A 17,755-nucleotide genomic window follows, 5' to 3' on the forward strand; every position below is an offset into this window, starting at 1 on the left:
CTGGTTCTGTCCTAGCTTGGAGAAATTTTGGAAAGATGTCTTCACTACGTTATCGCATATTCTGAATCAGCACCTAGAACCAAACCCCTTAATTGCTTTGTTCGATTTACGTCTGAGTCCGACCAAATGCCGAATATTATCCTTTGCCTCTCTCCTGGCTAGACGCTTGATCCTCCTTAGATGGAGAGATGCTGCCCCGCCCACTCATGCTCAATGGCTTAACGACATTATGGCCTGCTTGGACCTCGAAAAAATTCATTATTCAGTTCTTAATTTGGACCTAAAGTTCCATAAGGTCTGGGGACCTTTTATCGAGTACTTTCATAACCTTCCTCTTGACTAGGGTTTTTTTTTCTTTTTGGTCCCTTGCTTTCAGCTCCTTTTTTTTTCTGGTAGTAGGCATTACTATCCTCTGTTGCTAAGTGTAGTCACAGTCTGGGAGTTTGATTGTCCTGATTTATATTCTCTATATTGTGTTGTGGTTGGTCTGGAGTTTTTTTTTTGTGTTATGGGGCTTGGGGAGGACACTAAGTTTACTTGTCTTCAATTTAGGTGCTTTTTTTTTAAATTCTCTTTCTCTGTATCATATTGTCATTGTATGCTTAATTTTGCACTGTATTAATGTTCCTCATTGTGATTTGGGGTTTTTTAATCTGTAAAATGTATATAAAAAAAAAGTTAGAACTAAAAATTTAAATTCAAAACCAATTTAAATTTTTAATAAAAAAAACACAAAACGCTGGCAGAACTCAGCAGGCCAGACAGCATCTATGGGAGAAGGTAGTGACGACGTTTCGGGCCGAAACCCTTCATCAGGAGTGATGTAAGTAAAGCAGATATCCCTTCGTTGTTGGGTGTATTTCACACCTTTCTATTATTACTATATCACCTGTCTCTGATACGCCCCTCTGAGCAAAGGGAACCTATGCTCTTGTAGATTGATTAAACTCCCCAATAGGCATTTTCATCACTCCTGATGAAGGGTTTCGGCCCTAACCGTCATCACTACCTCCTCCCATTGATGCTGTCTGGCCTGCTGAGTTCTGCCAGCATTTTGTGCTTTTATTTATTTCCAGCATTTGCAGATTCACTCGTGTTGCCCCTAAATGTTTAACCAATCTCAATTAACTATAAAATTGAAAATAAATTAATACATTCATATTCCTCAAAACTCTCCTTTGCCACATTAATTTATATCCCAGCTTCTCCTCTACCAACTCCTCTGGCACAGGCTCAATGGGAATTAGTGCATTACCCAGAACTAGTGCATGGGAAATGTTACAGGCTCATGCTCTACTGCTGGTTTCCAATGACAGAGCACAGGGAAGTGCTAAGTAATTCCAGGACATCCACTTTTATATGGGAATCCTGAATACTGCCAGTTAAACAAAATGCCATTGTTGAAGTTACAGTGAGGCAAGGATTAAAGACAACATCCAGGCAATGGTAACTGCAGTGGTGTGTAGTCAAATCCAGACAAGGGAAACCTTTGAAATGAAACCACTGGAATCAATCTTGCCCATTGCAGACAGATAGGTGAAAATGCCTATTGGGAAGTTAGGTTCCCTTTGCTCAGAGGAGCGTATCAGAGACAGGTGATATAGTAATAATAGAAAGATGTGAAATACACCCAACAATGAAGGGACATCTGCTTTACTTACTAACTTCAAAATATCATTGGTTGTCAGCTTGAAGATTTGATTGATTTTTTAACAACACTATTGTGAATGGCAACTGATCTAGCAAGTGAATTCAAACACATACAGTTTACCAAATAATCAATGCCACTGCTGTGTAAGGAGGTTGTTACATTCTCCCTGCGACCACAGATGTTTCATCCAGGTGTTCCGGTTTCCTCTCAAAGTCCAAAGATGTACCAATTGGTAGGCTAATTGGTCAATATAAATTGTTTGAGTTGTAAGAGAGCACATGTTCTGGGCCCAGTTATTTTTAGTTATTTTACTTTATTATCGGCAACAACACAAGCAGCTTAGTGCAAAACTACCAGCATTTCCAAAAATATTGTGTCCCTTGTGGTTCTTTGCCCTCTCAAGCAGGCATACCATTCTGGATACTGTCAAGAGGGACGGAAGCAACAAATAACACATTTATGGCACATTTGGCACTGCTACACAGCTGGAGTGGGGAAAAAACTAAGAAAGCAGTAGTGGAACAAACAGGTGCTTCTACAGCCAAGAGTAAGATTCCAGAATTGCCTATTATCTCTCGGGTGCTGAGGTCAGAAGTATCATGGATCCAGTACAAAATTTTTTGAAGGTGGTGGGAGAACAACCAGCGGTCATAGAAGTTGACAGTACTGAAAACACAAATAAAAGGAGGAAGGTGGTCCTATAAGCGAATTTAAGAAGTTTAGACAAGTTAAAAAGCAGAGCCACGATTCAGAATTACTTCATGTTAAGTTTCAGTGCTATAAGAGATAAAAGAATTCGACATACAACTTGTAACTGTTAGGAGCAACGGCAGCAACAGAAGACAAATTTGTGGTGCCACAGTTAGCACTGTTGCATAGCAGTTAAGGGAAAACTCTAAGCAAGCAGTAGGTGGGGAAGCTAATGCAGGATAGTCGGCTTTGGATACTTAGATCATTGAAATAGCTTGTGGGGCAGGAGTGTCCTGTACAAGGAGGAAATACTGCACCCTAGATTCAAAGTACATTTATTATCAAAGAATGCATAAATTACACCTTGAGATTTGTTTGCTTACGAGCAGCCACAAAGCAAGAAATCCGAAGAACAATTTTAAAAAGACCACAACCATTGTGCTGAAAGAGGGAAGAAAAACACACATGAATCATGCAAACAATAAAAGCAAACGACAGCACTCCAAACCACAGATTGAGTCTTGAGATCCGCTACCCAGAGCAGCCAGAGTAGGCCCAAGCCTCAATCTCAGTTCATTATATTAGTGGGGCAAAAATGCTGCGAAAGTTGCAGAGACGGTAGCTGCCAGAGCAGTTCACAGACTTGGCGCCACCGAGAGAGAAATGAACAGTCCTAACAGAAGGGGACTGATATCCAACAGGGAGACCCTCTCACATTATTCAAGACAATTTCAATTAATTAATATGCCTGGAGGCCAGGAAGTGAAACAGCAGTATAGCAGATAAAGAGAAAAATAGAAAGGAAAAAAAACGCAGAGGTATGTCATATATTGATTTAGATGAGAATGTAGTTGGCATCATTAGCAGGTTTGCAGATGACTCCAGAATTGATGGTACAGTGGAAAGTGAAGGTAGATGCCTAAGACTACAACGGGAAATGGGCAAAGAAATGACAAATGGAACGTAACTCAGACAACTACAAAATCATACACTTTGGGAAGATAAACCAAGACACAGTGGCTGGCAGGATACTGGGGATGGATGTAAATCAGAGACACCTCAAGGTGCAAAATGCTTTGTTCCCTGAAAGTGGCATTACAAGTGGACAGGGTGGTGAAGTTTACTTTCATCAACCGTGGCACTGAGTATAAATGTTTGGACGTCAAGTTACAATTGAATATAATTGAATTAATTGGACAGCACAGAGTACCGTATGCAGTTCTACGCACCATTCTAACAGAAGCACTTGATTAAACTAGACAAGGTGCATATCCTGGATGGTGGTCCTTAATGACGGATGTTACTTTCTTGAAGCACCACCTCTTTATGGTGGCATGGTAGTGCCTGGGATGAAAGTCCTAGAATATCATTGCCAAGTAAGATGACAATCTGAAGACTTAATTATATCAGGAGCAACAGGAGAGTAAGAAAAAGCATGGGTAAATGCTTGGATTTGTGCAGACACGCAATATGGACATGGACCTAAATGAATACTTCCCATCTATATTCATTGAAGATACTGAGTACATAGAGATATGCTTAAGAGTGAAGATAAATGTGAAAGATTAAACACCTGAGGATTATGTATATGTAACTGGCATCTGAGGAATTCAGACCTGCAAGACTCAACCATGCAACTATCAAACTGTGGGACAGAGCTGAGGGGCCAAGTGCCCATGTTCTTATGTTCTTGTACATGGATAATTTCGTGGTTATTATTAAGAATCAGTTGCATGCCATGGGCACACAGAAAAGTGTTGATAAATCCTCAAGGCTTAACAACATCTGTCCCAGGCTGTTATGGGAAACAAAGGAGGAGATTGCTGGGGCTCTGACAAGAGAATTCTGCAAATGATCATTAAGTACAATTAAAGTGCCAGAAGACTGAAGATTAGCAAATGCAGTTCCATTATTTAATAAGTGCAGCAGGGATAAGCCAGCGATCTGCAAACCATAAAACATGGGAACAGAATTAGCTCAGCAACCCTGGTTTGCCATTCAATCATCACTAATTTATTTTTCCCTCTCAAGCCCATTATAGTGCCTTTTTCCCACAACCTTTGACACCTACACTAACCAAGAACCTATCAACCAGCACTTTAAATACAGGTGGCCCCCATTTTTCGAACGTGCACTTTACGACAGCTTGCTGTTACGAAAGACCTACATTAGTACCTGTTTTCACTAACCCAGAGAGGATTTTCGCTTTTACGAAAAAAACACCCGCTTTATATGTGTGTTTACCCTGAGAAAGACCACCATGACCGTGAAGCCTTGTGCGGGCAGTTGTGTGCGCATGCCTGTACGTGCCTATTTTTTTTCTCCAAATCAATTTTGGCTCGCTGTCTTCTGGAATTTGATAAGTGAAACTACACCGTACATACAGTATTTCTACTTTATATAGGCTGTATACTTATAACATTTCTCTTTTACTATATGTTAGTGTTCTTTTAGGTTTTATGTGTTATTTGGTATGATTTGGTAGGTTATTTTTTTGGGTCTGGGAACGCTCAAAATTTTTCCCCATATAAATTACTGGTAATTGCTTTTTTGCTTTACGACATTTCGGCTTACAAATGGTTTCATAGGAACGCTCTACCCTCGGATAGCGGAGGGAACCTGTATACCAAATTACTCAGTCTCCATAGCTAGCTGTAGCAACAAATTCCTCACATTCTCTATCCTATAGTAATAGTGTTACTTATAATTCTTCATCTTTTCTAAAGGAGAATCCTTCTATTCTGAGGCTGTACCTTCTGGAGCTAGACTCTCCCCCAGCACCCCTACAAATGGAAACATCTTCTCCACGTCCACTCTATCCACATCCTTCAATATTCATAGAATCTAGAAAAGTAGAGCACAGAAAGAGACCCTCCCATCCAATCCATGTCAAGCCACTTAAACTGTCTGCTTCCATCGACCTGCACCAGAACCACAGCTCACCATACCCCATCATCCATGTAACTTTCCAAGCTTCTCTTAAAACACTGAAATCAAGCTTGCATGCACTACTTGCACTGGCAGCTCTTTCCACACTCACAACCCTCTGAGTGCAGAAGTTTCCCCTCATATTCCCCATTAACTTTTTACGTTTTACCCTTAACCCAAGACCTCTGGTTGTAGTCTCACCCAACCTCAATGGAAAAAGGCTGCTTGCATTTACTATGTATACCCTTCAATTTTGTATACTTCTACCAGATCTCCTCTCAATCTTCTACATTCCAAGAAATAAAGACCTAACCTATTCAATCTTTCCTTATAATCCAGGTCCTCCAGACCCAGCAACATCCTTGTAAATTTTCTCTGTACTCTTTCAACTGTACTTACATCTTTCCTGTAGGTGGATGACCAAAATTGCACACAATACTCACCAATGTTTATAGAACATAACATCCCAACTCAATTACTCAATACACTGATTTATGACAACTAGCATGCCAAAAGCTTTCTTTGCGACCCTATCTATCTGTGACACCACTTTCAATGAATTATGAACCTGTATTCTCAGATTCCTTCATTCTACCACACTTCTTAGTACCCTGGTCATTCACTGTGTAAGACCTACCCTGGTTGGTCCTACCTAAGAGCAACACCTCGCACCAGCTTACATTAAATTCCATCTGCCATTTTTCCAGCTGATCCAGATCCTTCTGCAAGTCACGATAGTGTTCCTCACTATCCACTACACCCCCAATCTTGGTGTCACCTACTGTAACAAACTTATGTTTCTTGCCCCACTAATATAATGAACCAAGATTGAGGCTTGGGCCTACTCTGGCTGCTCTGGGTAGCGGATCTCAAGACTCAGTCTTGCTCACAAGACGAGTTCTCCAGTCTGCCCTGATTTTCCCTGACTAGTATCCCACCCCTCTCCTTTAATCCCTCCCACTCGGTCATGTCTAAAGCAACAGAATCCTGGAATACTGACTTGTCAATCTGGCTATTATATCATAATTCCAGGTGTTGATCCATGCCCTGAACTCATCTGCCTTTCCTACAATACTTCTCACATTCAGTAGGGTTCAATGAGAATAGACCAGAGTCATCAAAGGCTCCTCATGTTAACCCTCTTATCTGTGGGATCCTCTGGAATCTCTCCAACACTAGCACATCCATCCTTAGATATGGGGCCCAAAAGCTGCTCACAATACCCCAAATGTGGTCTGATCAATGCCTCATAAAGCCTCAGTTTTACATCCTTGCTTTTACACTAGAGTCCTCTCAAAATGGATATTTATATCTCATTTACCTTCCCTACTACCAATTTAACCTCCAAGTTAACCTAAATAGAAGCCTGCATTAGGATTTCGCAGTCCTTTCGCATCTCCAATTTCTGAATTCTCTCCCCACTGAGAAATAGTCTATGCCTTTTATTATTTCTAGCAAAGTGCGTGACTATCCATTTCCTTACACAGTATTCCAAATGCCATTTCTGCACCCATACTCCCAACCTGTCAAAGTTCTTTGCAGAATACCTGGCATGCCACCCACACCCCACCAACCTATCTTTTAATCATCTGCAAATGTGGCACAAAGGCATCAGATCTGTTGTCCAGTTCATTTACATAATATCAGAATTAGTGGAACCATGGTTTTAAGGAGATCATGCTAACTTCAAACAACACACACAAAATGCTGGTGGAACACAGCAGGCCAGGCAGCATCTATAGAGAGAAGCACTGTCGACGTTTCGGGCCGAGACCCTTCGTCAGGCCCGAAACATCGACAGCGCTTCTCCCTATAGATGCTGCCTGGCCTGCTGTGTTCCACCAGCATTTTGTGTGTGTTGTTGTTGGAATTTCCAGCATCTGCAGATTTCCTCATGTATGATAACTTCATGTGCTTTAAGTACTGAAAAACCTCAGCCTTAATAATGGACTCTAAAATTTTACCAACAGCTGAAGTCCGGTAACCAGTCTAAAATTTCCTGTCTCTTGCCTCCCTCCCTTCTGAAAGAGTGACATTTTTAATTTTCCAGTCCTCTGTAACCATTCCTGACTCTTGTGATTCTGAGAAATACGACTTACACCTTCACAACCACTTCCAGAACTCTGGGGGTGAAGTCCATCCAGTCCAGGTCACTTATCCATCTTCAGAATTTTCAGCTCCCTTCTCCTTAGTAATAGCAACTACACTCAGTTCTGCCTCTTCTCTTAAATTGATGGCACATTGCTGTTATCTTCCACAGTAAAAACTATTGCAAGATACTTATTTAGTTTGCGTGCAATTTCTTGGCTCCTTATTAATAACTCTCCAGCATCATTTTCCAGCAGTTCATTGTTCACTTTTGCTTCTCTTTTACTCTACATATCCTGCACCATCAGTCTCTACAGGACATGACACTCAGGGACTTGCACTATATTTTTTGTGCAACTGTATGTTTACTGCAATCTTTATATGTGCTACATGAGCCTTATGCTATGTATGACTGATGGCAGTTTGGCACCTTGGCCCTGGAGGAATGCTGTTTCATTTGGTAATATTCATGGGTATTCGTGTTTGGCTGAATGACATTTGAACTTGCACTGTCTTGCCTTCCCTTTTCAGTTACGGCTGCCTCATCCTGGCTTTAGAATATTTCTTCTTCCTTGGGATGAAAGGATCCTGCAGTTTCCAAATTACTTCCAGAAACTCTTGTCACTACTGCTCTACCATCATCTGTCAGGGACTCCTTCCAGCTCCTCTTTTATGCCTCTGTTGTTACCTTTACTCAAATGTAATATTGATACATCTGATTTTAGCTTCTCCCTCTTAAGCTGTAAGATGAATTTTATGCCACAAAACACTAATTACACAGCAACTGGAAGTATTGTGAGCTCATTATACTACAGGAAGCATCGGACTGCACTGGAGAGAATTCAGAAGAAATAGATGAGGATGTTGCTTGGATTGGTAGACTTTAGCTATGGGAAGAAGAGATTAAATAGGCTGCCTTTGTTTACCCTAGAGAGGAGGCGGCCAAGGGATGTAACACAAGATCCAGAATTATTTTTCTCAGAAGAGGAATCAAAAACAAGAGACACAGGCTTAAGGTCAGAGGAAAGAATTTTAAATGGGATCTGTGGTTGTTTTATTTTCCCCACCTGGACAGTCATTATTTGAAACTTGCTGCAGAGGAGATGGTGGAGTCAGACACAATCACCATGTTTGAGATATTTAGACCCATATGTAAGGTATAAAGGACAAGGTTCTAATGCGCCCAAATTAGTGGGCAAAAGGTTTGGTATGGATGTGATAGACCAAAGGACCCGATTCTGTGCTATGCAAATCTGAATCAAAGCAACTCAAGTGTGCTCAACTTTTGTTAACCTTATTTATCCACACAGCCATCAATACAGTTTAGAACTGCTCCACACACCAATTTTGATTTTTGGTTGAACAGACTTTATGGAGGCTCATAGACTAATTTTAAAATTTACTAAAATGATATCAAGATAAATCTTACTGAAGATTCCAAGGCTTCAGATATGTGCATAATGGATAGTTAGATTCTTTTCCAAAACAAAATGCCAAATTGTTCCACAAGTAACAATTCCTTCATTAGTACTGTTGTTAATCCTGAGTAACTTAAGCAATTTTGAGAGGGTATGTGCAGAAAAGTATAACCAGTACCAATAACTTTTGAAGATGAAGCTTCTTACCTGATTTGGATTGAGCCTGGGCATTGTCTTCCTTGCTCTATGAACTTTGACCTCAGTATTGAGGCCTTGTGAGAATATTTTAGCCTGAGATGTGTTTTCTTCGAGGTTTTCTTCTCCTGATCTGGCTGATGCCAGAGTAAGCGGTTTCATGGCTTGATTTTGCAGAACTTCAGCAGCTAACACTGAACTTAAGGTTTTTACTTTGTTAATTCCCCCAGCCTTGCTGGGAGATGAAGGAAGTGTTTTGGCAGCATGTCCAATTAAGGGAGGAGACCCAGTCTGTACCTGCGATAAGGGTTTATTATTTAAAACAAATCCGTTACTTCCGGTCACAGATGCTAGTGTCAAATCATCTGAATTCATATGACTAGTTGCTTTAACTGTCTTACTGTCTTCTAATATTCCATTTTCATTGATCTGTTTCAGTTCATTTAAATCCTGCAATGTAGTTTTCACAGTATCCTGAGTGTTTTTAATTGACATTTGATGATTAATGGTTGAAGATGCTTCTTCACTCTCTCCACAAGAACCATTGGTTTCACCATCTGCAAACATCTCACAAATTTCCAGTGGCGCTTCGGTGACACTCAAATTAGCAGCTGTGAGGTCACTTCCTGTAGAAGAGGTCACAACAGCTTCATTACTTCCCAATCACACAAAAATTGTAAATGAAAATCAAAAGGAACTCTAAAATTTAAAAAAAATCAAGAGGTCAGGCAGCATCTGTGGAAAAAGAAACAGTTAAAATTTCAGGTCTGGGAGCCTTAAAGCTGAATTATGGATTGTAGACTACATATTACATTCCATTCTGGTCACCCCATTATAGGGAGGATATGACGGTTTTGGAGAGGGTACAGATGTAGTTTACTAGGATACTGCCTAGATTACACAGCATGTGCTGTAAGGAGAGTTTGGACAAAACTGGGGTGTTTTCTCTGGAGCAGCAGAGGCTGAGGGGAGATCTGATAGAGGTTTATCAAATTTAAAGGTTTAGACTAGACAGTAAGTATATTTTTCCCAGGGTTGAAATGTCCAATACAACGGACACTTACAATACAATGGCATTTTAATTTTAAATTTTGACCTTGAAGAAAGATAGCGGGAGCAGGAGGGTCCTGAAAACATTGTCTCGATTTTACTGTGTACTGTACCAGCAGTTATGGTCGAAATGACAATAAGAAGTGACTTGAGTTGACTTGACTTGATAAAAGGAGCAGATAAGGGCAAGACTGCACAGACACAGAAAGTTTTGGATAAAAGGCCTAACCTCAGCTGCAAATAAAAGGAGGGTAGTGCAGCACCCACTGCTTGAATGTACCTCTGATAGAGTGTGAAGAGGGTGCAAGCCTTTTCCTTTTTGGTATAGAGTCATCAGGATGGATTGCTCCTCCTGTCAGATGTGGGAATTTGGGATACCTGAAGGTTTCCCCAATGACTACATCTGCAGGAAGTGTACCCAAATTCAGCGTCTGACTGACCAGGTCAAGGAGTTGGAGCTAGAGGTGGATGTATTCAGGAGGCTAAAGATATTATAGACAAGACTTTTGAAGAGATAATAAGTATTTTATTGATCTCGAGAGGGAAGTTCTTTTGTTACAGCAGCATTTAAAAACACTTAGTGTACAGACTTAAAGTACAGAATAACATGCACAATAATAACGTACCAATGTGCAATAATAATAATATATTGCACTATGATGTGTGTACTCCTGTTGCACAGAGATGAACGGTTGTATATGCTTATTGCATTTGGTAGGAAAGATTTTCAATAACAATCCTTGTGACAGAGGAGCTGAATGAGTCTGTTCGAAAGGGTGCTCCACTGCTTAGTCAGTAGACCATGGAGAGGATGTGCCAGATTGTCCATAATGGAAAACAATTTGTTTAGTGGCTTCCTCTCCACCACTAATTCAAAAGAGCCCAGGTTGTAGCCAAATTTGGATCCAGCCTTTTTGATGAGCTTATTTAGTCTTTTTGCATTACCAGCACCAATGCTGCCTCCCCAGCATAAAACTGCATAGAAAACTGCACTCACTACAGCATACTGGCAAAAGATCTCCAACATCCTGCGGCACACACTGAAGGATCTCACCTTCCATACAAAATAGAGCTGCTCGTCCCCTAACTTATAAACAGCCTTAGTGTTGGAAAACACACAAAGTGTAAAATCCAGAATACAGGCTTCGGACAGTAGATGGGTGAGCACCAGGAAAAGAAAGGTTAAGGAAAACAAGTCAGTGCAAGGTTCACCTATGGCCATTTCCCTCAGCAACAAGTACATCCTTTCGGATACTGCTGGGGGGATGACTGATGGGAGCAGCTGACAGGCTGGTGGCACTGTGGCCAGCTCGGAGTCTCAACAGGAAAGGGGAAGTCGGGCAGTGCAGTAGTGAAAGGAGACTTGATGGTTCAGGGGACAGAAAGGTGATTCTATGGCCAAAATAGAGAAACCGGATGATGCATTGCCTCCTGGGTGCTGGGGTCAATGGTGTATTGGAGCAGCTGCAGGATATTCTCAAAGGGCAGAGGGAACAGCCAGAGGTTGTTGTGCATATTGGCACCAATGACATAGGCAGAAAAAGGGAGGTCCAACACCATGAGTATATAGAGTTAGAAAAGAGGCTGAAGAGTGGGACCTCCAAGATTGTAATATTCAAATTACTCCCTGTGCCATGGGCTAGTGTAGTTAGGAATGGGATGACAGCAGAGATGAATAAATTGCTGCAGAGATGGACAAGGTTTCAAGTTCTTGGATCATTGGAACCTTTTCTGGGGAAGAGGTGACCAATACAAGAGGGATGGGTTGCACCTGAAATGGAGGGAACCAACATCCTGGAGGTTTGCTAATGCTACTCAGGAGCATCAGGTCAATAAAGGAAGGGTCAAACCAAAAGGTATTGAAAGGTAAATATTGAAACACAAAATCAATAACAACAGGAATGATGTGTCCTATAGTTTGAGTGTGTGTCTGTATTTTAATACTAAGAGTATTATGGGCAAGAGAGATGAATTTTGAACATGGATCAGTATATGGAACCACAGTGTTGTAGCCATTATTGAGACTTGGTTGAGAGGGGGACAGAAATGAGTGATAAATGTACCAGGTTTTCAAAGTTTTAGAAGCTACAGAAGGTAAAAGAGGGGGTAGAGTTGCACTACTGTTCAGGAACAGTATCACAATTGCACTCAGAGGAGTCATAATGGAGGGGTCAGGCAATGAGTCCATTTGGGTGGAACTCAGGAATAGTAAGGGTGCAATCACACAGATGGAATTGTACTACAGACCCTGTAATAGCCACCAAGACAGATAAATAATCAGATTAAGGAAATGTGTAAAAATTGATGTCATGAGGGATTTCAACTTCATTAATATAAATTGGGACCTTGTTTAGCATAATGGGTTTAGATGGGCTGAATTTGTTAAGTATATGTATTTTAAGAAACCTGTAAGTACAAAACCATATAAGTACCATACTGGGCCTGGTGTTGAGTAATGAACCTGGCCAGGTGACTGACTTTTCAGTGGGTGAACAGTTAGGGAATAGTGACCATAACTCCTTATCTTTCAAATAAGTATATGTATAGTCCTTGTGGGAGAGTTTTAAATTGGAGTAGGGCAAATTATGAGGGCATTAGGCAGGAATTAAGAAGTGTTAACTGGGAACACCTTTTCTCTGGCAAGTCCACATCAGACATGTGGAGGGTGTTTAAAGATCAATTGTACAGAGTACAGGAAAGGTATGCTTGTTAGAAAGAAGGACAGGGGTGAAAAGATAAGAAAACCTTTTATGTCCAGAGGGATGATGAATTTAGTCAAGAAGAAAAAGGAAAAGTATATAAAGCTTCGGAAGTCAGAATCAAACAAAGCACATGAGGAATATAAAGAAGTCAGAAAAGAACTGAAGAAGGGAATTAGGAAAGCCGGGAGGGGCCATGAAAAGTCCTTGACAAGTAGGATTAAGTCATTCTACGCATACATCAAAAGTAAGAGAATAACCAGGGAGAGGGTGGGACCACCCAAGGATAAAGGGGGAGGGGGTACATTTGCTTGGATACAGAGAACGTGAGTGAGGTACTTAATGAATACTTTGCTTCAGTATTTACCACAGAAGAGGACATGGAGGACCAGGAGATCAATGCTGAACTAAGGGTGTTTAGAGGTCAAGGAGGAGGAAGTGTTGGGCCTCCCAATGAGCATCAAGATGGATGTCTCCAGTACTGATGGGATTTACCCCAGGTTATTGAAGGAGGCAAGAAACAAAATTGCTGAGCCCTTGACCAGTACGTTTGTGTCCTCTGTAACCACAAGCAAGGTCCTGAAGGACTGGTGAGTGACTAATATTGTACCTCTATTTAAGGAGGGAACATGGGAAATCCTGGGAACTACAGACCAGTGAGTCCACGTCAGTTGTAGGGAAATTGCTGGAGAAAAATTCTTAGGAATAGGATATATCAGCATTTGGAAATCTATGGACTTGTGTGCGGCAGGTGGTGCCTTACCAACTTAATTTGAGCTTTTGAACAGATAATGAGATACTGATGAGGGTTGGGCAGCAGATGTTGTCCACATGGATTTCAGTAAGGCATTTGACAAAGACCCTCATGGGAGGCTAATCCAGAAGATTAAGATGGATGGGATCCACAGTGAGTTAGTTCTTTAATTCGGAACTGGTTTAATTCAGAACTAGTTCTTTAACTCAGAACTAGAAGTCAGAGGGTAGTGGTCAAAGGGGCTTTTTAGGAAGGAGGTCTGAAATTAGTATAATTCCAGAGATCTGTGATGGGACCTCTGCCATTTGTAATGTATATAAATGACCAAATGAAAATGTAGGTAGCTGGGTTAGTAAATTTGCGAACGATACCACAATTGGTGGAGTTATGGAGTGTAGAAAGCTGGCCAAGAGTACAGCACTATATAGATCAGTTGCAGATATGGGCTGAGAAATGGCAGATGGAGCTTAATCCAGATAAATGTGAGGTGCTGCATCTCGATAGGGCAAATGTACATTGTGTTATGCCTGCAGCCCCCTCCTTTTTGAGAATCGCAGGATCGCTATTGATTTGGGTCAGGAGACCCAGGAAATGAGAGAGAGACGTTTGGAATGTCTTGACCACCCCCCCCCCCCGCGATATAAAGCTACAGGAAACGGCCATTGTCTCTTGGAGACAGAATTGTGTATTAAAATACTGTGCTTCGTGGAAACCCTCAGGCAAAGTGGACTGGTTGGTGGAGGGATTGCATCATCCCAACCTGATTGACATCTGAGACCCTGTGAGTCAGGATAAAAGAGGGTCTGTGGGAACAGCCCCTCAGACGCACCAGAAGAAACGCTAGCGATCCCGTAATAGCAAAAGCCGGTGGGAAGGCCATGTACGTCCATTTCCATCTGCCCCGGAATCGGTGAGCCTTTACGGTCTTTAGCTAACAACAGGGAAATCAACTCCCAACGACTCTCGAAGGATTCACATCATAAAAGGAATGGGCAAGTTTTAACCTGTCTTTCTCTCCAACCAAAAAGCTGCAGCTTGAATGAACTAAAGTGACTTTTATATTTCCATCGGACAATACATTATGCCCTAGACAATGATAGAGCTATTCCTTATCGATTATTATTATACCCGCGCTTTTAGATTTAGTATTGGCGACGTATATTATCTGTATGTTTGCATTGATATTATTTTTGTGTATTTTTATCAATAAATACTGTTAAAAATAGTACCATCAGACTTCAACGGACCTCTCTATCTTTGCTGGTAAGTGACCCAGTTACGGGGTACGTAACAATTGTAAGAGCAAGATCCCAAACAGCGTTGCTGAGCAGATATAGAACTCATGATTACTTGAGGAAGTTCGGAGTGGAATAGCTTTTGCAGAGTTTCAAGTCTATCAAATTGACAAAACAGTTAAGTAATCCATATTCTTTAATCGACTTAATTTCAAACTGCTTCAGTTAAAATAACATTCAATCTTGTTAATTATCAACTTGAATGTTTGTACAAAACATTCAAAAAACAGCAAAGCCTCTAGGCTGGGCCAGCATAATTATTCACCTTTGTCTTCAGTAGTGGATGATTCCTTTGCTACTTCCCGTTTCCCATCTTCTACGGCTGTGTCTGCCCCAGTCATGCCTGCAGACTGAGAAACAAATATGTACATGAAACAACATGGATATTTACTGCAGAAATCAATTTACAGGTTTTTATTCCTGTATTTTATATTTAGATCAAGTACATAAAATCTGTAGAAAATATAACATGCATTAATATAAACACGCATTTCCTGAGCTCTTGCCAAAGGAGTTCAGTATAAGCTTGCTGATGAAACTATTTATTTTGAAATCACCGTTCAAGCATGCAGTTGTAACTCCTTCCTAAACTACTAATACATCCACTTAACTTTGTCTAAGTTAGTGGATTACCATTAACAGAATAAGACAAACAGGATAGAATGACAGACAGGAACTCACACAGAAGAAATTACGTAGATGTATTCTCAACGTATCTTTGTATTAATGAGGTGCAAATATTCTACGCAGCAGATTTGTTGGACTGGCATATCTTGGTATACAATGCAAAATTATCTCAAAAGAAGATCTGCTGCTTGAAAACAAAAAACTCATCAAAATTTAGTGCAATACTTTAGAAGTTCAGATCTAGGGACTAATTCACCATTTTCAATAGTCCCTTTGTAATTCAGGTTGATACAAGTCTATTACTTGAAATGTAACCTACACTATTATTTGTGGCCGATAGAAAAAGTCATGACCCAGTGATCATGGCAGGAAAGTTCTGTAATAGTAGTTTAAAAAATTACTGAAATAAAAACATCAGAAACAAGAGAGTAGGCCCTCAATCGTACTCCACTACGAAAATCATATCAAGTAGAGTGATAAAGCAAAAATTACAATATTATTGTAACCCAGAAAAGTGGTTTGAGATGAGAGGGCTATGCAAGAGGAAGTCACACTGCTAACTAGGGAGACCATAACAGTACTATCCAAAGAGAATATCCCACAGTGGAACTAAATAAGATAAGGGTGATCACATTCCTGCAGTTAAACTACAGAACTCACAAATGTATGCAAGAATTAGAGGAACATACATGTAAACAAATCTTAAAGGTATGAGAGAAAAGTGGTTAGTGGTGAGGAATCAAAATTTTCCAAATATTAGCTGGAATTATTTTAGTGCAAAGGACTTTGATTTCTTAAATGCACTCATGAAACTGATGGAAGTGGTACTCCACCTTATCCAAGTAACTGAAACAGTAGGTAATGAAACTGGCTGGAGTATTGACCAAGATCTTTAACCTCTCACTTTGGTAGTCTGAGATACCTTCCTGCTTCAAGTATACCGGTGCCTAAGAAGAATATGGTAATCTGCCTCAAGGACTATCATCCAGCAGCACTTAACATCACAGTGATGAAGTGTTGTGAGGTGTTGGCGATGAAATGTATCAACTCCTGCCTGAGAAGTGACTTGGATCTGCTCTAATTTGCCTACTGTCACTGCAGGTCCATAGCAGATACTATTTCATTGCCCTTCACTCAACCCTGGAATATCTGGACAGCAAAGATGCATACACAGGGCGCTTTTTATTGATTTCAGCTCGGCATTCAAAACTATCATCCCCCAAAAACTATTCAGTAAGCTCCAAGATCTTAGTCTCAATACCTCCATGTGCAATTGGAGCCTGGATTTCCTCACTTGCAGACCTCAGTCAGTTTAAGATTAGCAACACCTTCTCCACAATTTCCATCAGCACAGATGCATCACAAGGCTATGTGCTTAGCCCCCTGCTCTACTCGCTTTCCACTTATTACTGTATGGCTAAAGCACAGCTCCAATTCCATATTTAAGTTTGCCAACGACACCACAGTAGGCCAAATCAAAGGAAGTGATGAATCAGCATATAGGAAGGAGATCGAAAATTTCATTGAGTGGTGCCACAACAACAACAATCTCTTGACTCAACTTCACTTGCCCCACCACTGAACTGTTCCCACAACCTATGGACTCACTTTCAAGGACTCTTCAGCTTATATTCTTGGTATTTATTACATTTTTATTATTACTTCCTTTTTTATGTCTTTTTATATTTGTAGCTTGTTGTCTTTTGCACACAGATTGTTTGCCCTGTTGATGTTGTCTTTCATTCATTCTATGATGGTTAATGGACTTATGGGAGTATGCCCACAAGAAAATGAATCTCAGTATTGCATATGATGACATTATGTACTTTAGTCATTGTAACTAAAATTGTTTACTACTAATATTTCTAAGTTCAAAATTCAAAGAAAATTTATTATCACTGTTCTGTAAGTTTCAAAGCTAGTCAAAAAAAAGGACACAGGCCCACAAATTACAATCTTAAATCAGCCTTTCCCAAATTCAATAGCACAAGATGACCTGACAAAGGTGCATTGGGAGCAGATGCTAGCAAAATAAGCATTTGATAATTCAGTCTTAAAGAGTTATCAAGTTCAGAGATAGCATGTTCCAGTAAGGGTGAAAAGATTGCAAAATTAAGGAAATTTGGGTGACAAAAGGCAGTGAAGAGATTGCTAGGGCCATAATGAAGATTTCTGCACATTCATTAGTGAAAAGCAAAGTACACGAAGACTGGAAGATTTCCTTGATTTCAGAAAGGCAGCTGGGATAAGCCGGGTTACTGTAGATTGGAAGTAGGGAAATTATTTGTGAAAATTCTAAGTGGCAGGATTTATATTTATTTAGAAAGGCTGGGGCTAATTAGGGATAGCACAAGCAGAGC

At 40.5% G+C, this 17,755-nt stretch overlaps 1 protein-coding gene across 6 annotated transcripts in view; it reads right to left on the minus strand.

Annotated features, from left to right (window-relative positions):
* The window catches only part of LOC132407663 (histone-lysine N-methyltransferase EHMT1-like), a 188,174-nt gene that overhangs the window by 122,983 nt on the left and 47,436 nt on the right, over positions 1-17,755 (minus strand). For all 6 annotated transcript variants that reach the window (XM_059994490.1, XM_059994485.1, XM_059994484.1 and 3 more), the window contains 2 exons: positions 15,034-15,118; positions 8,983-9,596 (listed from right to left, as the gene is read on the minus strand). In XM_059994490.1, coding sequence (XP_059850473.1) covers positions 8,983-9,596; positions 15,034-15,118 — 699 coding nt within the window. The remainder of the gene's footprint in view (positions 1-8,982; positions 9,597-15,033; positions 15,119-17,755) is intronic.

This window comes from Hypanus sabinus, chromosome 18, assembly GCF_030144855.1.
Source record: "Hypanus sabinus isolate sHypSab1 chromosome 18, sHypSab1.hap1, whole genome shotgun sequence".
NCBI classification, from domain to species: Eukaryota; Metazoa; Chordata; class Chondrichthyes; order Myliobatiformes; family Dasyatidae; genus Hypanus; species Hypanus sabinus.